The following is a 23199-nucleotide window of genomic DNA, read 5'->3' on the forward strand; positions in this document are numbered from 1 at the left end:
ATAATTGAGCTGGTTGTAGTATTTATAAGTTAAATACAGTATGGCTCCTTACTTCTGAAAGCAAACTCTCCAGAGACATAGGATCCATCTTGCTGTAGACATTCCATAGATTCAAACTCACATCCTGCAACTGCAACACAAGGGGAAAAACATTGAAATAACTGAGTCAGTATCATTAGGATGATCAGAATTATTTCCTGACATTTAGAAAGGACTATCTTGGTGAAAACTCCATGATTAGAATAATAAATAAAAATTTTATATTATATTAGAACCTATACATATTAATAAAGGTGTCCCATTCAAGGAAACTATGTGTTCAGAGACTTTGGTATATCTTTTGAATATCTTCAATGATGGGCATATATATATTTATATACATATACACACAAAAATATTGTCTTTGTTTAGAATAAAATTTTAATTAAAATAATACATTCCTATAGTTTTAAAAAATCAAATACTAGTCCTAAAGGTTTGTAATAAAAAAATTTTAATCCCTACTCCAACCTTTCACAAACCTCCACTAGTCTTAATCCTCAGAGGCAACCACTTTGAAGTCTTTTAACATTTTCTTTTTGGTAATTACCTCCATATTTTGATATAAGCTTCTATCACTATTTCTTGATTTATCAATTTAGAAATTAAATACTGACTTATGGCCAAGATGTAGCTCTGCTACGCCTATCCCCATTCTCATACGTTTTCTCACATATACACCTTAACATTATCTAATATCATAATATGACTTTTTTGGTTATACCAGTAGTTATTGTTTATAATATTAAGGATATATATATAATATATATAATATATATATAAAATTTACTGCAGGCCAAGTGCATACCATACTCATATTTGCTTTCTTAAATTTTGTTTTTCCAAGAGCTACCAACAGCTTCATTCTTTTCACTTGTATAATTTAAAAACTCAATCCTAAAATTTTTTCTACCTTTCCCACTTCATTTGCTAGTACACTTACACTAGAGTTTCTCAATAGCAACACTACTGTCATTTTGGCCAGTTATTCCTTTGTTGTGAGGGGCTGCCCTGTGCATTGCCTTGTGCAAAATCCCTGGCCTCTACTCACTAGATGCCTACAACCCACCCCCCAGCCCCGGTCCAGGCAAATCAAAAGCATGCCCAAATATTGCCAAGTGACTTGGGGGGATGGGGAGGAAGGGACAGGAAAATCACCCCAATTGAGAACCACTGGCTTTAAGATATCAGATAATCTATCATTTCTTTTTCTTCTTGCTTCATTCTGGTATGCCTGTTATGTAAGCTTGCTGTGCAACTGCAACTTTCACTATGAGACTTCTCTATGCTATCATCCTGGTGCTCTCACGTGATGGATCTGATTCCATGGCTTAATTTGTCTCCTGTTCCTTGGTTGTTTGCTGGAGAACATCCTCCAACAGCTTTCTAAGAAAAGATTAATGGGAGGAAATTTTTTTTAGTTTTAAAATGTCTTTATTCTCTCCTTACGACTAATTTGGCAATCAGTGATGCTCTTTCCATTCTTCTGTATTCTTTAGTCTCTCTGTGCTTCATCTTGGATATAGTTTCTACTGCTATGGCTTCAAATTCAATCTTTTCTTTGGCAGAGTCTAATTTAATGTTACTGCCATTCAGTATATTTTTTCACCTTAGATATTGCAATTTTCACTTCTAGAAGTTCAATCTGAGTCTTTTTTATATTTTCTGTTTCTGTTCAACACGCTCAGTCTTTCCTCTAGCTTCTTGAACATATGGAACAGTGAGAATAACTTTTAATGTCCTTGTCTGCTAATTCTAACATTTCTGTCAATGTTAGGTCAATTTTGATGGACTGATTACCTTATTATCAGTCATGTATTCCCACTTCTTTGTAAACTGATAATCTTTGGATGCCAGACAGTGTGAATTTTACCTTGTTGGGTGCTAGATATTTTTGTATTCCTATAAATATTCTTGTGATTTGTTCTGGAATGCAGTTACTTGGAAACAGTTTGATCCTTTCAGTCCTTGCTTTTATAAATTGTTAGGAGGGTCCAGAGCGGTGCTCAGACAAGGGCTGATTATTCCCCACAGGAGACAAAACCCTCCTGAGGACTCTATCCAATGCCCCCTGTGAATTATGCATTTTTCGAGTCAAACTGGTGGGAACAGGTACTATTCCCAGCTCTGAGCATGCATCAGGCACTGTTCTGGAATACTTTCAGATATTTTCTCCTTCCTCCACCTTCAGTAGTTACATTACACAAGAACACATAGATCAATAGTCCGTTGAATACTTGGGATGTGGGGGTGGGGAGAAAGAGGAATCTTGGCAGATCTTGGGAGTTCCGTTTTGGAGCAAATATTTCCTCTTTAGTACTCTAGCCGTCCTGGTCTCACCGGACTTTCAGCTGCATCTACTCAGCTCAGGAAGTGCACTGGGATCTACCTGGGTATCCCCTTCCTGTGCCATGGCCTGGAAATTTTCTCAAAGTACAGTTGACCCTTGAATAAGGGGGTTTGGGGAACTGACCCTCTGTGCAGTCAAAAATCCATGTGTAACTTACAGTCAGCCCTCTGTAAATGCAATTCTGCATCCATGGATTCCACCAACTGTGGATCGTGTAGTATTATAGTATTTACTACTGAAAAAAATTTGCATATAAGTGGACCTATGCAGTTCAAACTCCTGCTGTTTAAGGGTCAACTGTAGTAAGCTAGGACATTTGTGGGGCTCACCTTGTTTATTTCTCTCACTCAAGGGAATCACTATTCCTCATTGCCTGATGTCTAGTGTCTTGAAAGTCATTGCCTCACGTTTTGTTTAATGTTTGTTTTGGTTGGGGAAGGAGAGAAATCAAGTTTCTGTTGTCTTATTGCGTAAGACTTATTTTTTCTGCTTTTTATGATATTCTTTAATCCTCAGTGTTCCAAAAAGGCAGAGACAGATTTAAGGTTTTTCTACTTTCATTGATGCTTGCTAAAAGCTTTTATTTCTCTTTATCACTGGAAATGTTTACTTTTTTTTTTTTTAATTTCCTCCCTTCTGATATCTCTGCTCTATTTTTCTAGAACTCCTACTTAATGGCTACCAAACCTTATGGATAAGTTCTCTATGACTTTTAAGTTTTTTCTCATATTTTCTACCTCTTTTATTTCTAAACTTTTATATTTTGAGATTTTCCTAACTGTACCTCCCAACTTCTCTGCTAATTTTATCAATTATCATTTTCCAGAGCTCATATTTTCCTTATATTCATTTACCACAAAATAACACTTATTCTAATAAGTCACCAAATCTTACATTTCTCTGGGCATCCTAAGGAGAGTTTTGTATCTTAACTTTTCCTCTATATCATAAATCATCTTTGGTCTTAATCAATCAGAGTTTTAAAACAATCTTGATCTTTTTCTTTCAAGTTACAGGTATTTAATCAAATGTGTGGTGAGCTTCACTGCCTGTTTATATTTTCAAATGAAAAGGCTGATTGGAAGCTTTCTGCTCTCAGCAGAGCTTGTCAACTACCAGGAAGTTTTATAGGGAGAGTAGACAGGCAGGAGGCAGTTATTATAGGATCTCTACTCCCTCATATTCTAAGTGTAAAAGTGTAGGTAGAGAGCTTTACTCTCAGCCATCAAAAGCTACACTACCCAATGAGTTCTCTTTGTTTTATTTTTCAGTTTCTATAGAGAAACCCCACCCATCCACTCACCTTGTTCCTTGTTTTTCCTAGTGTGGAGGTGGCAGTTGGTAAATGTCTGGTTGTTTATCACTTGGGAGGTGGGGAGGACGACACAGACTCCTACATAACCTTCAATTAATTCATTTTTGATATCACCAATTTCCATCCTCTATCCTCCATTTTATTACCTTCCTCACTGATTTAACCTATTTGGCTCCTACCTCTGTACTGTGGAACAGGTTTACAGGTGTGTCAACTGATTAGATTTTTGAGGTACTGAATTGATTTCTATTTTTTAAATTTATTTATTTATATTGAAGTACAGTTGATGTGCAAAATCATGTAAGTTACAAGTGTACAATATAGTGATCCACAATTTTTAAAGCTTATACTGCATTTATAGCTATTATAAAATGTTGGCTATATTCCCTGTGCTGTACAATATATCCTTGTAGCTTATTTTATACATAATAGTTTGTACCTCTTATTACCCTACCCCTAATATTGCTCCTCCCCACTTCCCTCTCCCCACTGGTAACTAGTTAGTTCTTTATATCTGTGAGTCTATTTCTTTTTCATTTTATTCACTAGTTTGTTGTTTTTTTTTTTTTTTTTGTGGTACGCGGGCCTCTCACTGCTGTGGCCTCTCCCGTTGCGGGGCACAGGCTCCGGATGCGCAGGCTCAGCGGCCATGGCTCACGGGCCCAGCCGCTCCGCGGCATGCGGGATCTTCCCAGACCGGGGCACGAACCCGGGTCCCCTGCATGGGCAGGCGGACTCTCAACCACTGCACCACCAGGGAAGCCCCATGTTGTATTTTTTAGATTCCACATAAAATGATATATTTGTCTTTCTCTGACTTATTTCACTTAGCATACCACCCAAATCCATCCATGTTGTTGCAAATGGCAAGTTTTCATTCTTTTTTTTATGGCTGAGCAGTATCCCACTGTATATATATACATCATATCTTCTTTATCCATTCATCTACTGATGAACACTTAGGTTGCTTCCATGTATTGGCAACTGTAAATAATGTTGCTGTGAACACTGGGGTGCATGTATCTTGTTGAGTTAGAGTTTGGGGTTTTTTTTTCAAATGTATACGCAGGAATGGAATTGCTGGGATATAAGATAGTTATATTTTTAGTTTTTTGAGGAACCTCCATACTGTTTTCCACAGTGGCTCAACCAAGTTACATTTCCACCAACAGTGTATGATGGGTTCCCTTTTCTCCACATCCTTACCAACATTTATTTGTGTTCTTTTTGATGACAGTCATTCTGACAAATGTGAGGTGATATCTCATTGTGGTTTTGAGTTGCATTTCCCTGATGATAGCGATGTTGAGCATCTTTTCACATGCCTGTTGGCCATCTGTATGTCTTCTTTGGAGAAATGTCTGTTTAGGACTTCTGCCCATTTTTTGATTGGGTTGTTTTTTTTGGATGTGGAGTTGTATGAGCTTTTTATATATTCTGGATATTAATTCTTATCAGTTGTATCATTTGCAAATATCTTCTCCCATTCAGTAGGCTGTCTTCATTTTGTTGATGGTTTCCTTTGCTGTGTGAAAGTTTTTAAGTTTAATCAGGTCTGACTTATTTTTAATTTGTTTTTTATTTGCATTAGGAGGCAGATCCAAAAAACTATTGCTACAATTTATGTCAGAGTGTTCTGCCTAGGTTTTCCTCTAGGGGTTTTATGGTTTCCAGCCTTACACTTAGGTCTTTAATCCACTTTGAGTTTATTTTTGTATATGGTGTTAGACTATGTTCTAATTTCATTCTTTTACATGTAGCTGTCTAGTTTTCCCAGCACCACTTATTGGAGACTGTCTTCTCCCCATTGTATATTCTTGCCTCTTTTGTTGTAGATTAATTGACCATAAGTGCATGGGTTTATTGCTGGGCTCTCTATTCTGTTCCATTGATCTATGTGTCTGTGTGCCAGTACCATACTGCTGTTATTACTGCAGCTTTGTAGTATAGTCTGAAGTCAGGGACTGCGATTTTCCTCCAGCTCTGTTCTTCTTTCTCAAGACTGTTTTGGCTCTTTGGGGTCTTTTGTGTTTCCATACAAATTTTAAAATTATTTGCTCTAGTTCCATGAAAGATGCCATTGGCATTTTTGATAGGGATTGAACCGAATCTGTAGACTGCCTCGGGTAGTATGGTCATTTTAACAATATTACTTCTTCCAATCCAAGACCATGGTATATATCCTTCCATTTGTGTCATCTTTAATTTCTTTCATCAGTGTCGTACAGTTTTCTGAGAATAGGTCTTTTACCTCTTTAGGCAGATTTATTCCTAGGTATTTTATTCTTTTTGATGCAATGGTAGATGGGATTGTTTCCTTAATTTCTCTTTGTGATAGTTCATTGTTAGTGTATAGAAATGCAACAGATTTCTGTATATTAATTTTGTAACCTGCAACTTCACCAAATTCATTGATGAGCTCTAGCAGTGTTCTGGTAGTGTCTTCAGGATTTTCTATGTATAGTATTATGTCATCCGCAAACAGTGAAAGCTTTACTTCTTCCTTTCCAATTTGGATTCCTTTTTTGTCATAAATGGCTTTTATTATGTTGAGGTATGCTCCCTCTATGCCCACTTTTTGGAGGGTTTTTAATCATAAATGCGTATTGAATTTTGCCTTTTCTGCATCTGTTAAGATGATCATATGGTTTTTAGTCTTCAACTTGTTAATGTGATGTATCACACTGATTGATGTGCAGATACTGAAAATTTCCATCGATAGATCCCACTTGATCATGATGTATGATCCTTTTAATGTGCTGTTGGATTCAGTTGATGATTTTGTTGACGATTTTTGCATCTATGCTCATCAGTGATACTGGCCTGTTATTTTCTTTTTTTATGATATCTTAGTCTGGTTTTGGTATCAGGTGATGTTGGCCTCAAAGAATGATTTTGGAAGTGTTCCTTCTCTGCAATTTTCTGGAATAGTTTCAGAAGGACAGGTGTTAATTCTTTTCTAAATGTTTGGTAGAACTCACCTGTAAAGACATCTGGTCCTGGACTATTGTTTTCTGGGAGTGTTTTTGTTTTGTTTTTTGTTTGTTTTTTATTCAATTTTAGTACTGGTAATTGGTCTGTTCATATTTTTTATTTCTTCCTGGTTCAGTCTTGGGAGATTGTACCTTTTTAAGAATTGGTCCATTTCTTCTAGTTTGTCCATTTTATTGATGTATAGTTGCTCGTAGTGGTCTCTTATGATCCTTTGTATTCCTGTGGTGTCAGCTGTAACTTCTCCTTTTTCATTTCTGATATTATTGATTTGGGTCCTCTCCCTTTTTTCTTGATGAGTCTGGCTAAAGACTCATCCATTTTATCTTTTCAGAGAACCAGCTTTTAGTTTCATCTATCTTTTCTAGTTTTTTAAAAATCTCTATTTCATTTATTTCTGCCATCTTTATGACTTTTTTCCTTCCACTAACTTTGGGTTTTGTTTGTTCTTCTTTCTCTAGCTCCTTTAGGTGTAAGGTTAGGTTGTTTATTTGAGATTTTTCTTGTTTCCTGAGGTAAGCTTGTATCGCTACAAACTTCCCCCTTAGAACTGCTTTTGCTGTGTCCCATAGGTTTTGGATCATCATGTTTTCATTTTCATTTGTCTCTAGGTAATTTTTAATTTCCTTTTTGATTTCTTCAGTGATCCATTCGTTGTTTAGTAGCATATTGTTAACCCTCCATGTGTTTTGTGGTTTTTGCAGTTTTTTTCCTTGTAGTTGGTTTCTAGTCAGTGTTGTGGTTGGAAAAAATGCTTTCAATTTTCTTAAATTTACCAAGGCTTTTTTTGTGGCCTAGTATGTGACCTATCCTGGAGAATGTTCCATGGGCACTTGAAAAGAAAGTGTATTCTGCTGCTTTTGGATGGAATGCTCTATATCAATTAAGTCTATTTGGTCTAATGTGTCATTTAAGGCCAGTGCTTCCTTATTGATTTTCTGTCTGGATGATCTGTCCATTGATGTAAGCAGGGTGTTAAAGTCCTCTACTATTATTGTGTTACTATTGATTTCTCCCTTTATGTCCATTAATATTTGCTTTATGTATTTAGGTGCTCCTATGTTGGGTGTGTATATATTTATAATTGTTTTATCTTCTCCTCGGATTGATTCCTTGATTATTATGTAGTGTCCTTCTTCGTCTCTTATAACAGCCTTTATTTTAGGGTCTATATAAGTCTGATATAAGTATTGCTACCTGCTACCCTGGCTTTCTGTTAATTTCCATTTGCATGGAATACCTTCATCCATCCCCTCACTTTCAGTCTGTGTGTGTCTTTAGACCTGAAGTGAAGCCTCTTGTAGTCAGCATATACAAAGCTCTTGTTTTTGTATCCATTCAGCTACTCTGTGTCTTCTGATTGGAGCAGTCAGCCCATTTACATTTAAGGTAATTATTGATATGTATGTTCTTATTGCCATTTTGTTGTTTTGGGGTTGCTTTTGTAGGTCTTTTTCCCCCTTTTTCTTCTTTTGTTCTCTTGTGACTTGGTGACTATCTTTAGTGTTATGTTTGGATTTTTCTTATAGTCTGTATATCTATTACAGACTTTCGGTTTGTGGTTACCATGAGGTTTTTATATAGCAATCTATATACATACTTGATTGCTTAAAGTTGTTGATCTCTTAATTTCAAATGCATTTGAACAATCCCACAGTTTGTACTCTCCTCCCCTCACTATGACTGTTTTTGATATCTGTTGGGAAAATTAATAAAGTAGTCTTGCTCAGGCTTCAGATGCAGAAGCAGGCCTCTGACTGACCCGTGACCCAGCCTGGACTGCACACTTGCTTGCACACCTAACAATGCTGCTAGCAAGGCAAGCAGCACTCACAATAAGAAAGGGAGTGGGTCTTGGAACTTCTTGAGCCCCGGGGACCTGGCCAGTCCCCTGGGGTCTGGAAAATCTTGTGACCCACATGGTGAAACAAACAGCATTGCTAAAGTAAATCCAGAGCTGCGTTTTGGCACGCAAACTGATATCAGTTTGTGGCCTGGAATTACAAATGGAAGCCCCTGGAACTCTGATCTGAAGTCTCACCCATGGGGTGGACACACCGCCTGGGACTCTTCCCAACTGGAGCTCCAGACTGGTGTTACTCAGGACTTCCCAGCTGCTGTTTGGATCTGGAAGTAGGTGTCGGCCCAATTCCGTGACATATATATACTGTGTTATGTTTCTCTAATATTCTTATTCCTTTCCTTCTAATGATTGTATATTAAAATTAAGCTAAATCATCTTTCATTAAAGGATTAAAGCTGTTTATTTGTGTGAAACAAGTGGTTATTTTGCCAGGAAATCCAACAAATCTTAAAACAGAAAGCAGGCTTTCGGCAAAACACCACATTTTACATCAAATTCTTCTGTGTATCCCTTAAGTGCTTATTGTGTATATCTGTAGATATTGTGGATTTTACTACTTTTGTCTTTTCACCTTTCTACTAGGTTTGTGCATGAATGATTTCCTATCTTTACTGTATGTTTTCCTTTACTGATGAGCTTTTTCATTTCATAATTTTCATGTTTCTAGTTGTGGCCTTTTCTTTTTCACCTAGAGAAGTTCCTTTAACATTGGTTGTAAAGCTGGTTTGGTGGTGAACTCTTTTAGCTTTTGCTCGTCTATAAAGCTTTTGCTCGTCTATAAAGCTTTTGCTCTCACCAACAAATAAGCATGAGAGCCTTACCGAGTAGTGCATTTGTGCTTGTAGGTTTTTCCCTTTTGTCACTTTAAATTTATCATGGCACCCCCTTCTGGCCTGCAGAGTTTCTGCTGAAAAATCAGCTCACCGCCTTATGGGAGTTCCCTTGTATACTATTTGTTCCTTTTGTCTTGCCACTTTTAATATTCTCTCTTTAATTTTTGCCATTTCAATTATCATGTGTCTTGGTGTGTTCCTCTTTGGGTTAATCCTGTATGGGACTCTGCATTTCCTGGATGTGGATAATGGTAACCTATTCCAGGTTAGGGAAGTTTTCAGCTATTATGTCTTCAAGTATGTTCTTAGCACCTTTCTCTCTTCTCCTTCTAAGACCCCTATAATGCAAGTATTAGTGTGCTTGATGTTGTCCCAGAGGTCTCTTAAACTGTCCTCATTTCATTCTTTTTTCTGTTCAGCATCAGTGATTTCCACTACTTTGTCTTCCAGCTCACTGATTCATTCTTCTGTATCATTTAATATACTGATGATTCCTTCTAAAGTATTTTTCATTTCCGTTATTGTATTCTTCATCTCTGGCTGTTCTTTATATTTTCTAACTCTTTGTTAAAAACTTCTAATTTCTCGCTCTGTGCATCCATTCTGCACCCACATTCTTTTTTTTTTTTAATTTGTTTTTTTAGCTGTGTTGGGTCTTCATTGCCGCATGCGGGCTTTCTTTAGTTGTGGCGAGTGGGGGCTACTCTTCGTTGCGGTGTGCAGGCTTCTCATTGCGGTGGCTTCTCTTGTTGAGGAGCACGGCCTCTAGGTGCGTGGGCTTCAGCAGTTGTGGCACGCGGGCTCTAGAGCACAGGCTCAGTAGTTGTGGCCCACAGGCTTGGATGCTCCACGGCATGTGGGATCTTCCTGGACCAGGGATCGAACCCGTGTCCCCTGCGTTGGCAGGAGGATTCTTAACCACTGAGCCACCAGGGAAGCCCCACCCACATTCTTTGATCATCTTTATGATCACTACCCTGCACTCTAGCTTGGGAAGACTGCCTTTTTCACTTCACTTAATTCATCTTCTGGGGTTTTATCTAATTCCTTTGACTGGAACATGTTCCTCTGTCACCTCATTTTGCCTAAGTTGCTGTTTGTATTTTTATTTATCTGGTAGGTTAATTATGTTTCCCGACTTTGGAGAAGTGGTCTTCTGTAGGAGACATCCTATGCATCCTGGCAGTGCACCTCCCTCGTCACCCATGCTATATGCTCTAGGGGTTCTCCCATGAGGGCTGTGTGGGTCCTTCTTTTGTAGCGGGCTATTTGGGTGATGTGGTAGGCTTTGTTGGCGCCTGGTCCAGTTGGTTGCCAGGCCCTGCCTTGTGCAGAGGCTGCTGGCTGCTGGTTGGTGGGGCTGGAAAACCTCAGGGAGTCCCAGGACTAGTGCTGGCTCACTGGTAGGTAGAGTCAGGGTCCAGAAGACTCCAGGGTTGTTGCCTGTCGACAGGTGGGTGAAGCCAGGTCCTGGAGTTAGTACCAGACTACCGGCAGGCAGACCTGGGTCCTGGAGTCTGGTTTCTAGGCCTAGGGATCCCAGATCACTGGTGTGTGTGTGTGGGGGGGGGTGTCCTGACACAGTTGGGTTTGCGGTCCAGGGTGTCCTGAAGCTTGTATTTGGCTGATAGTGGACAGGAGGCCAGGGCCAAAGTGGTCTCAGGGCAGGGTCTGGCCTGCTTTGGGCAGGCTGCATTCACAGGCTGTGGGAGTCTGGTTTTCTTGCAGCTGGTGTCTGCCCCCTGGTTGGTGAGACTGGTTCAAAGGCCGAAGCAGGCTTCCTGGAGGGCAGGGCTGGGGCCCAGAGGATTCTGGGACTGGTGCCTTCCCACGGGTAGGTGGAGCTGGGTCCTGAGCCTCTGGTGGGCAGGGCCATGTCTAGAGGCAGCTGTGGGTTCAGGAAGTCTTCAGGCAGCCTACCTGCTGATGGGTGGGGCTGTTCCCCTGCCTAGTTAGTTTGGCCTGAGGCCTGAGGCATCCCAGCACTGGCCCCTACAGGCTACTGAAGCCAGGTCTTGGTGCTAATGAGCTAAAGGGAGGATTCCACAATGGTGACCACTAGCATCAGTGTCCACGTGATACAAGGGAGCTCCCAAGGAATGGCTGCCATTAGCGTCTATGTCCCCAGGGTGAGCTGCAGTTGCCTCTTACCTCTCTGGGAGACTCCCCAAGATCAGCAGGTAAGTCTGGCCCGGGGTCCTATCAAATTACTGCTTTCGCCCTGAGTCGCAGGGCGTGTGATATTTTGTGCACGCCCTTTAAGAATGAAGTCTCTGTTTCCCCCAGTCCTGTGGGACTCCTGATATTAAGCCCTGCTGGCTTTAAAAGTCAAATGTTCTGGGAGCTCATTTTCCCAGCGCAGGGCCCCCAGGCTGGGGAGCCCGATGTGGGGCTCAGAACTCTCACTGCTGTAATTATCCTCCAGTTGTGGATCACCCACCTGGGGGAAAAGGACCTGACTGTATCGCAAGTCTGCCCTTCCTACCTGTCTTGTTGTGGTTCGTTCCTTATGTCTTTAGTTGTAGAGGTCTTTTCTGATAGGTTGTGGTCTTTTTTCATTGATGGTTGCTCTGAAAATAATTCTGATTTTGCTGTGCTTGTGAGAGGAGGTGGGTCTTTCTACTCTGCCATTTGGCCAATCTCCCTGATTTCTATTTTGAAATTCAAATCTTAATTCTACTAATGAATTTTGAGACATAACAATATTTCCTCATGTCATCCATCTCCCTTTTTAATTCTGCTTGCTCAACCTACCATATCTATTTCTCTTTTTACAAACTGCATTCTTAAAAAGTACAAAGAGATATTTTTCTCAATTTTTATTTTATTTCCTGGAGAACATATTTTTTAAAAGCATGTTGATGTATCCCTGAATCTAATATGCTATGGTCTCTTACCTTCTGAATTTTTTCATAGGGTTTATCCCACCTTTCAGTACAAAAATCTTACGTTTGTCCATAAAAAGGTGAATGTTTATAGTTATTCTCATTATTCAGAGGATTATTTTAGAATCCTCCCCTTGGGGAGCTGGTTAATGTAAATTGACATTACCAGGTCATATAGTTCCAGCAGCTGGAGAGTAAGAAGAAGGAAGTTGGAGGCAGGGAAAGCCCTAGCAGAGGAACTTCCCTGTACTGCTTTCAGGAAGAAAGAGTTCCCTATATCCATAACTTAGTTTGGCTCAGCCTAAATACCAAGTAAATGCTATGTGGGTCTGGCTTCCTTTCTCATGCTGGCACCTAACACATCAGGGATGAAAACATCCTCTGAATTAAGGATTTTCTTCTGGGTATGAGCATGTAATAAAGAAGAAATTTGAAAAATTAAGTTGTAAGTATCTGTAGTTCTCCTCCTAGCTTTCATAGGAGGCAAGAACTTTTCTGGCTCAGGCAGTTATGAGGCCTTTAATATGTGAATCAGAGAGAAGTACAGTATAATGGCAGAGCTGATCAGGAGGCCAAACTGCTCCATACTTTAAATGACCAGGAAGGACAGGGTAAGGAAGAGAAGTGAGGTCAAGGGAAATGAGATGGAGATGAAAGGAAAGTATCTGAGAGAATGAAAATTAGTGGCTACAGAGAAGGGCAGGATCTGAAGAAAGGGATCCTGAGAGAAGACTTATAGTAATAACTCTTACAATATGATGTGTGCTGTTTCCTCCTCACTGCCCATCCCATCCCCTAAAAACACCATCCTACAGGAAAAATCTACATTACCTGGATTTGACTTCATGGTGTGATGCACCTTAAGGCAGAAGCCAGAGGCCTGCCCCATTTGAGCTGCATGAATTGTACAGCCTCCTAGTGCACTGCTTTCTAATGCTAATCTAGTGGCAGCCCAGGGGTTAGGAGCACAGGCTCTGAAGCCAGACTCTCTTGACTGGGCCCTGCCACTCACAGGCTACTAGCTCTGTGACTTTGGGAGATTCATTTAAACTTTCCATAAAACAGGGATGGTAATAGTACCTACTTCAGAGGGTTATTGTAAGAATTAAAGTTAATTCATGCAAAATGCCTGGCGTATACGAGACAGTATAAATGCCTAGTTTATACAATTAATTAAAAATAAACATTACCATTATCACTAAAAATTTTAAGTTTCCTCTCTACCTCTTATGACTTGCCTCCTTTCAAGCCCCTCTTCTTCTAAATTAGAGGGCATTAGGTGCTATCAGGGGCAGCTCCCACAGCCTTGTTGATGTTCTGCTACCTGTGGTCAATGTGAGAAAACTGGTTTGGAGCAAGAAGAGTAGGGCTGATGTGGTGTGTGTCTCTTCATCCCTACAGCCCACGTTCCTCTACATTACAGGGTTTGCCAGGTGAGCCTCCAAACATCTCTTAGGGACACTGCTACTTCTCAGAAGGGGGTAGGAATTAGCCCTGGGCCTTGCTTCCAAAGGTCTCACTTACTTCTATCCCTAAGAGTATGCCCCCATTTCTAGCATGTCAATGTTCCCTCTCCCTGGTTTCCTGTACTGGGGGCAGGTCATTTCAGTGCGGATCCTATGGAGGCATGTGGATACCAGGTCATCCTCCCTAATATGTACCCTGGATGATCCCCTCTCCCAGTCTCATTCATTAATTCACTTAACAAATATTTATTGGTCATCTTCTAGATGCAAAGAATACTGAAATAAAAGATACTGTTCTTACCATAAAATCTAACCCTTTTATTCCTCTAGTAGACAGTACTTATACAAAATTCTCATTGCTCCTTTCATTGCTCTTGAACAGTTAAATTATACGAACTTCTGAGCTATAAGGAAGAAGAATGGTTTTGTTCTCAAGGAGCTTCTAATCCAGAGATCAGGGGTGGGTGAATGGGTGAGTGGGTGTGACAAATGTGGGTGACATCAGACGATAAAAGCTATAAGAGGAGTCAGCCTAGGGTGCTACAGTGAACTTAGAACGGGGAAAGGAGAGGAAGGAGGACAGAGAGGAACTCCAAGAATAAAGGGCACAGGAGCTCAGTTTGGGGACTAGCCTTAAATAGCAACTATTTTCCATTTCAAGTCTTTTAACTTGCTCCATGCCCTTTGGAGTCACTGCCAGCTTTTCAGAGTGTTATACACCCACATTGTGGGCCTTCATAAAAACAGCCCAGTGGTAGACAAAAACCAGGCACACTGCTTTTCATACGTACCTCGTATTTCATGGTAAAAAATCCATCCCCTCCAATGCCCTCAAGTGCAAAGGCCTGTACAATTGGCCATTTCTCCACTACAAACATATCAAATATCTGCAAGTGACCTAGAGGAATCAAGTACAACATGTATCAAATACCGTCCTGGATATAGCAGTCTAAACCTGATCTAATGTGGTCATTAGACATCATTTCTCACAAATTCACCACAGCCTCATCAAGCAAAATAAAACTGAAACAGATACACAAACAAGTTACAAAAATTCAGATTTCTCTACAGTATTTTTTCACATTCTGGTTTCCTAAGTAAGTAATTAAGTAGGTAAATAAATAAATAAATAGTGGCCTACTACATCTGACTTGTATCACTAAGTGGATATATTTATTAACAGACCAAAACTTGGCTCCTTTCCCTTAAGAAACACAGCTAACCAATTTCCTCAAGGGAAAATTACCAAATCAAAATTTTTCTTTTCTTATAACAACAAGCTTCAATGTGCAAAGTTTTTTGTTTTTTTTTTTTTATAAATAAGATACAAGCACTGCTAAGCTTTTTGATTTTTTCCCTCTGTTTTCACACTTTTTTTTTCGGCCATGCCGTGTTGGCATGTGGGATCTTGGTTCCAAGACCAGGGATCGAACCCGTGCCCCCTGCACTGGAAGCACGGAGTCTTACCCACTGGACCACCAGGGAAGTCCCCTACAAGTTATTTTTGAGTCTCACTGTCAGCATATTTTTAACAGCTACCCAAATTACTATTTCTTATTAGCAAGAGGCCCCACATCCACACTTCAAGTATAATAAGTGGTATAGCATAGATGGCAACTATGGTAAATCCCTTATCAGTTCTTCCGACTGCTGCTGGTAGCATGCTGTGTTGCTGCAGAAACTTCGGTTATGAACACAAGCTTACATAGGAAAGTTCCGAAATTTCATTCTGCTTGATCCTCTCTGCCTTTAGTGAAAACAGATCAACAGGTTTCCCACCTGAATGCCTCCACTGAAAGAAGTAAGGACATTCGATTCACACACCATCCCAGCAAGGTTCTAAAATGGCTGACTGTCAGATACACACCTTGGGAGCTGTAAGGAATGCCAATTCTACTACAGTCTCGAACCATGTCCACAAAACTGGCAATTTTAAATTCTTCTGCAGCTTCCTCATCTTCATACTAAAGAAGGAAATAGAACGGAAACAGGCTCTAATGAGACATCATACAAAATCCCATATTTTCTGTGCATTTTTATTAGTTGTCCCACATGTCCCAAGAGGGTTTTCTTGTTTGTTTTTGTTTTGTTTTGTTTTGCTTGGCCGCATTGCGTGGCTTGCGGGATCTTAGTTCCCTGACCAGGGACTGAACCCACTTCCTTGGCAGTAAAAGCACAGAGTCCTAACCACTGGAACGCTAGGGAATTCCCATCAAGAGGGTATTTTTAAAGGCAACTTTCAGTGTTTGCTGGTCAGAAACACGTCATTCCCTTACCTTACACCACACACAAAAATCAACTCAAAATGGATCAGAGACCTAAATGCAAGAGATAAAACTTGTCCTCAAAAGTCCCCTAAATGCTCATATGGAAAGAAGGGTTCTGGACCTACATTGGGTCACAATTTCCACAAAATCCTAAATCTTAAGTCCCAATTTGATTTCTAGCCAAATCTTTGAAAAGGGTCTAAAGGGAAATAGAAACAAATACCAAGAAATCCAAACATGGAAATGTCACAGAGCTTATCAAATTCTCCTGGGGCAGTTCCTAGGCCCGAGAGAATGGACCCAGGCTGGGGATAAAGAAGCAGGGCAGGAAGGCAGGTTCACAAGCCCACTAGTAGGTCCCAATTTTAATAGTCCTTTTTGTCTCTTCCAGGCATATAATTTATTGCTAGGGTAGCCTCATAATGAAATATGAAAAGTTCCACTAAAACAAATAACCTTTTTTGTGTAACCACATTTCACAATTTTGGGGGGGGGGCCATGTCGCGCGGCATGCGGGATCTTAGTTCCACAACCAGGGATCAAACCCATGCCCCCTGCAGCGGAAGCTTGGAGTCCTAACCACTGGACCACCAGGGAACTCCCCAATTTGATTTCTTTAAGGACCTCCTGTTCCCATTCTATCAATACATTTTCCTGAACGAATATCCTTAGAGTGTCTCTAAGCGCCTATTTTATCGTTTCTTCTCACCTCATTTTCAGTCATGCAGTGGAAATGCAGATTTCTCCAATGTGCCACATAGGGTAAAAGATAGCGATAATTTATAGGATTACAGTACAGATGGACACTATCTGATTTAATCAATATAATCACATCTGTAAGAAAAACAAAATTAAAACACGATTGTCAAAAGCATTTCCTTTAGACATCTTCTGCCCACATAATCAGTAAAACCATTAAAACTACAGAAACAATGTAACAAAACTCTAAACTGAAAATTCTTTAATTAGGCAATGTGCTTCAAAGTGACTGCAGAACACTCAAGTGTGGACAGCAAGTATTTCCTCATCCCCATGCTATGCTTCCACTACTGTGGCCCTCTGGTTATGGTAGAATAAGTCAAAAGAACAGCCTTCAGGGTGTTTCACAAAGTTCAACAAAGCAAAATTTGTTGTACCAAACTCAACTGTGTACTTCGCTGTCGAGATAGATAGTAATTGAAAACTCTACAGGTAAAAGCCACTGAGGCAGGAAAACAGCACCAAATATGGCCAGTGACTGGTTCTCCTGCAGACATCAGTGTATAAAGCTCTTGGCTGCTGGCTCATCTGGCTCAAGGCAAATCGTGGGCCCGAGGATACCCCTTTCCTTGCAACCTGGGAAGGGTTATTGTATACAGATGTAAACTCCGTACACAGGAAAGGCTGGGAGGAAGGAAGTAAAGGCAAGTGATCAGCAGCTCACAGATTTAGGGAATAACCATCGATGTTGGTGGGTCAAATAAATAAAGCAATCCCAAAGGTGCAAATAAAACCGAGTAAACTAACAAACAAGCCATGGAACGGGGCAGGAATATTAAAACAATTTGAACACTGAGAAAGAAAGCAGTCACACTTCCAGAAGAAAAGCAGAGGCTCCATTCTAGGGCTCCTCAGAAACCAGAGTCATTAGGCCTCTTTCTAACAAGATGACACTAGGGAAGGGGCTAGAGGAGATGGCTGGAAGTGAGAGAGGAGCGTGGGGGCAGGAAGCAACTGAGGCAGCAGGCTTAGGGCAGTGCCAGCACAGTAACACAGCGTGACAGACCATAATCTACAAAAACATAAGCCCAGTGAATACTGATCTCAGCTGACTGCACAGCTGGGTGGCCTCATGAAATAAAGCTCCATGATGGTGGCCTTTTAAGCCACTCTGAGCTCCACACCTAGTCAGACCCTAGGTGTTCTAGGCAACACAGTATGGAGCAGGCTCTTCACTGCTGACTCTCAGCTAAGTGCTGGAGTTAAAAGGTAGCAAGGGATGGGAAAGAAGCCCCGTCTCCTTCTGCTGGGAGACCCACCCTGAATCATCTGTAGGTCACCTGCTCAATAGCGAGAGTTTGATGTCACTGAGGGCTTCCTGTATAGACTGTACTCTATACTAATGCGTAACATACCGCAAAGAATTAGGATCCAGTAAAAGAAATAATGCAACAGCTACTAAACCTAATGAAGCATGCTCAGGATCTCACAAGACTGACGTCATCACTACAAATAAATTTTAACAGAGTACACAGTCAGGTAAAAGAAGAGAGCATAAGAGTACGTAAACTATTTTAAAAGTTTCTTTTTAAAATAAATCCTTCGTGTTTGCCTCTTTTTCTCTCAGATAATTAGGGATTGTAATGTGGAAGATAAATCTGGTGAACTCAGCTTTCTAGCTACTTGGATTTAAAAAATGAATTTATTAATTTGGAAGAAAACGCTCACTTTATAAGCACTCATTGTGCTAGGTGACAGGATAAAGACAAAGATAAGCAAAAAGGAGCACCTCTGAGGATTTAAACTACTTCCTTAATTTCAGTACTGCAATGTCCTTAGCAACCTTGACTGCAGTGAAATGTGTGGTTGATACAAGTATCTGCCTTTTTGTAACTGTCTAAATGAGCTGCCAAGATGAATTCTTTCCAAGCCAGTATATGTTTTACAGTGTAAGAAAGCATTTTTTAAAATCAAAATCTGCAACTAAATTTGAATTGAAAAAAAATTAACAGAAGGAATAATTTCACCCTGCTTTCTGCACTTCCTAATAAAAAGAAAATCTTTCACCAATCTGTAAGGATAGATACTATTAAGGACTTTACTACAGAAGAATTTTCACATACACTAGGCCAGGGTTCTTCACCTTCAGCACTACTGACAGTTTAGACCAGATCATTCTTTGTTGTGGGGAGCTGTCCTGTGTACGCGCTGTAGGATGTTTAGCAGCATCTCTGCCCAGTTGTGACAGTCAAAGATGTCTTCAGATATTGCCAAACGTCCCCTGGGGGATAAAACTGCCCCCAGTTGAAAACCACTGTACTAGGTCCACAGCAAGATTATTTCAACATCAGATGTTTGCTTTCACGCATCCCCCAGCTGCTTCACAAGAGCTGTCTCTCATCCATTTTGACTTGTCTATTCCTGTGTCTCCTGATCCACCTGGCAGACAAGTCATAATGCTAAGTATGTGATATCAGAGATAGCTCCTGGGCATCACCCCATAGCAGCATGAACACAGGGTGAGTGTCTCAGAGCCAAGGAAAGGGGAATGTAGGCAGAAAGTCTGCATTGTAGTCACAGGCATCGTCATAAATTACAGCTCACAGAAAACAATTCCCAAAGACAGAGCAGGATAAAGAGCCTTTGTTCCTAAGCTGAAGATCCACATGAAGTCCTCCTTGCAGGAGTAGCCTGCAGGCTTATCCTTGAATCACAGCTGAAAGTGCTTTCATAGGACAACGGCACATAATATGAACCTCCCAGCATGTAGAGGCAATGGAAAATTCAGAGGAAAACTAGTACCTTGCCAAGAAGATATAAAGCCAAACACTGATGTTTACTTTTTCCCTCTAAAACCGATTTATCTAGTAAACACTCTGAAAACTACTTGTCACCAGTCTCTTATAATCCAGCAGGTAACCTACAGAGCATATTACTTAACATATCAGCAAAGAAGAAATGTCGTTTTTCATTAATAAAAAAAGCAAAAATTTACTGGATCTTCAGGCTATTTTAAATTTGATCATATTTTTCCATAAAAAGGCCATGAAATAAGAATCCAAAGTACTATATCACTTACTCCTCTCTCACACAGAGTTCACCAACATATACTTACCATCTAGAACTTCTTCAGAAAACCCTGTTTTCTCAAAATCACTGGTATTCTGATTGTACAAACCAAACAGGAGATAATTTGCCAGCTCTCTGCAGCCTTCATTGTACCTGCTATCGATTCCTGCAAGGCAAAAAAGGCTCTGATCAGCTGTACTGTACTACGGGGAACATATGAGTCCCAACAGTTTGCCCCTGCTCAGCAAAACCCTAGTGGTTAAGTTAAAGGCAGCACCTCAGACCAGTTTTGTGCCAGAAGCCAAACTAAACAACTGAAAGAAGCAGGCCTCAGCATCAAGTACTCTTACATGGATTCAAGATCTATATAGTTGAGATAGTCAAACAGCACAGAACATAGAAGCTGTTAATTTAATCAAAAGCAATTCTTGAGGATAGAAGGAACCAGAAAATATAGTCCAAGTCCTGCCATAGTTGGTTAAATTTTTTTAATACTTTCAGTTAGAATAGGAATAGGCATCAGAAAAGTATTCTCTTCTCAAAGAGACCTTTACCAAAACACATGGAATTAAATAAAGGAGGATTAAGGTGGTTTGAAAAGAACTCAAAGAAGTAAAAAGAGGACAAGTGAATGAAACCTCAGACATCCATCATTTCACAAATATTTATCAGGCCCAAGGCCTAGCACTCTGCTGGGTGCTGAAGCATGTAGTAAACATGCCTACAGATGGTCTTCACGAAGCTTACAGTCTAGTAGGGCTGGGTCAGAGACTAATAAAAAGGAAATTAAATACTGCCTTCGCAACTGCCTTTCAATGCCACAGGCACATATACTACCTGGTTCCTGGGTATCTGTGAAGGCCCAGAGCTATGACTCTGGGCAAGAGGGACATGTCAAGGGCAGGAGGCAGCTGGCTACGTGAGGCTAAAAGGAAGGGGTTGGGGCAGAAGCGCCAAGAATGGAAATATGGCTGGAGCCTGGGAAACAGGACGACTGTCAGTTATTCAGACCAGTGAAAAGTAATGGGCATTCAGACCAGAGGGGCTTAGGGACCACCTGTGGCAGGGGACTTCAAATATGGGAAGACTACTTTCTCAGCTAGATCAAAGCAGCACATCCCTCTTTTATGCCATCCAACACTTTAGTGAAGAAAGAGATAAAAAGATTCAAAAGCAGAAATGACCTGGCCTACATAAGGCCTGAAGTAGAAAGGGCTACAGAGTTAAAAAATAACCAGTGGACTGGGCAGCATGTCCTCTTCTAAGGATTCCAGCTACATAAACTGCCACAAAAAATGCTAACATTAAAAAGACTGACCATGTAAAATTAAAGGTAAAAGATACTATATGTAACCACCATACTCTAGTTAATAAAGTTGTTTCCCATGGGGGAATTTTGGGCTACAAATCTGATACTACTAAACATGCATACTGGAATTAAACAAGTAAATGGATGGTAGACCGTAGGTGCCAAGTTTCTCACTGGTGGAGTGGAAGTTTACAGATAAGCAAGAGAAGGAGGCTAGAATGATCCATGTAGTAATGGGTTAGAGCTAGAAACACTAATATGAATTCACGTTTAGCTGAATACAGTAGAGACAGTTATATAACATTTACAGATGTGTATATATACACCACTTAAGGTACACACATATATTTCCTTACTTTGTCAGCTGAGAGGGCCTAAAAGCAATGACATCCCAGTAGCAAAGAGCATACCCAGTGCCCAGATCTTGGTTTCTAATACCATTCTCCAATAAAAGAAATCAGGGCTCCTTAGAGAAATGGCTGATTCTAGGACTGAAGCAGGTAATATACAAAATAAGACTGGAGCACCTTATAGTGTCAGAAAGTACAGAAGTACTAAATAAACTAAAACTTTTATGGTGATATACTAAAGGGAGGGATGTAGGAACCATCTGAAAGAGCCCCAAACGGCCAAAGCTGGAACAATTTGAAGTAGTAGTAGGTTATAACCTAAGGTATAAATGAAGTAGTACTGGATTTTAACTCAAAGTATAAAATAAATCTCCATGAAGACATACAAACAAATGATTGAATAAATAAATAAATGGGGGAGAAGAGACAAATATCCCATGCAGAAGAATTTCAAATAATTTATGTAGACACTACCTTCCTCAAGGCAATGGAGCATAATCCCTGCTCCTTAAGTGTGGGCTCATAGTGACTTCCTTCCAAAGAGGACAATATGGAAGGAGGGGTGGGGAGAGTACTTTACAATGCAGAACCTGACAAATATTATCTTAGCCAAGTGATCAAAGTCAATATCAACAGTGAAAAGTCTTGTTGTTAGTATGTATCCTTGATATGTGATGAAAATGGCATGTTACTTCATTGGTCTCGCACTCCAAAATCCATAACCCCAGTCTAAGCATGAGAAAAACATAAGAAAAATCCCAAAAGAGGGATTTCACATATGTCAAAACTTATCACATCGTACACTTTAAATATGTGCAGTTTATTATACATGAATTATACCACCATAAAGCTGTTTTTAAAAAAAGGTTAGCAGAAATTCAGTGAGAACACCTCCTACACCCTAATAACTAAATGAAAAATGCCAAAGTGGAGGGAGTTGAGTCAGAGTTGCTCAGAAGGATACTGTCGAGGCTAGAAGGCTAGATTAAACCAACCAACCAACCATGAGATGCTATGTTAACTCTAATTACCCAAAAAAGCAGAATTCACTAAACCCCAGAAGCTGTTTAAAAACATACAAGTGCCTCACTGATTTCTTGCTTCACATTCACATACAGCTGTTTGTCCTGAAGGTTTTTTTTTTTTTTTGGCCGCACCACGCAGCATGTGGGATCCTAGTTGCCTGACTAGGGATCGAACCCACGGCCCCTGCATCAGAAGCACGTAGTCTTAACCACTGGACCTCCAGGGAAGTCCCTGTCCTGAAGGTTTATTAAGTTTTTACCTCAATCTTCACACCCAACTTCAAATATCAATTTCTGCAACATTTGTGTTTTCACTAAAAATATATATATATAATTATGTATATATATATATGGTCACATGATATTCTTATAAGTTGACCTTTTTCTCAATCCTTTAGTATTCTATATTCAAGTAGCCCACATGATCAATTTTATGCTGCCTATTTTTACTAGGTTGAGCCTTAACTAACAGAAATAACAGCATAAGTCCAGTAACAAACAGGTGATTTTATTCATAAGTAAATTCATGGCAAAGACAGCCCCCACACCCTTGATAGGTGCAGCTGGAAAGAGAATCCAGTGAGTTTTGTTTCAGCATTTGACTGGAATTCTAGGCCCACGATAAACTATGTCTCTTGGCTAAGTGAGGGATGAAGCCAAGATTCAAACCCAAAACCTGCCTGGCTCCAGAGTGCACGTTTTTAACCACTCTGCCCACTGCCTATCGTTAAGTTTAA

At 40.2% G+C, this 23199-nt stretch overlaps 1 protein-coding gene across 3 annotated transcripts in view; it reads right to left on the reverse strand.

Annotated features, from left to right (window-relative positions):
• DNAAF9 (dynein axonemal assembly factor 9) overlaps positions 1 to 23199 on the reverse strand; it is a 147071-nt gene that overhangs the window by 98065 nt on the left and 25807 nt on the right. For all 3 annotated transcript variants that reach the window (XM_082600362.1, XM_082600361.1, XM_082600360.1), the window contains exons 3-7: positions 19825 to 19944; positions 16720 to 16844; positions 15611 to 15707; positions 14535 to 14641; positions 53 to 130 (exon numbers count right to left, since the gene is read on the reverse strand). In XM_082600362.1, coding sequence (XP_082456488.1) covers positions 53 to 130; positions 14535 to 14641; positions 15611 to 15707; positions 16720 to 16844; positions 19825 to 19944 — 527 coding nt within the window. The remainder of the gene's footprint in view (positions 1 to 52; positions 131 to 14534; positions 14642 to 15610; positions 15708 to 16719; positions 16845 to 19824; positions 19945 to 23199) is intronic.

The sequence above is a fragment of the Mesoplodon mirus genome (assembly GCF_964341445.2).
Source record: "Mesoplodon mirus genome assembly, chromosome: 15".
In the NCBI taxonomy this organism is placed as follows: Eukaryota; Metazoa; Chordata; class Mammalia; order Artiodactyla; family Ziphiidae; genus Mesoplodon; species Mesoplodon mirus.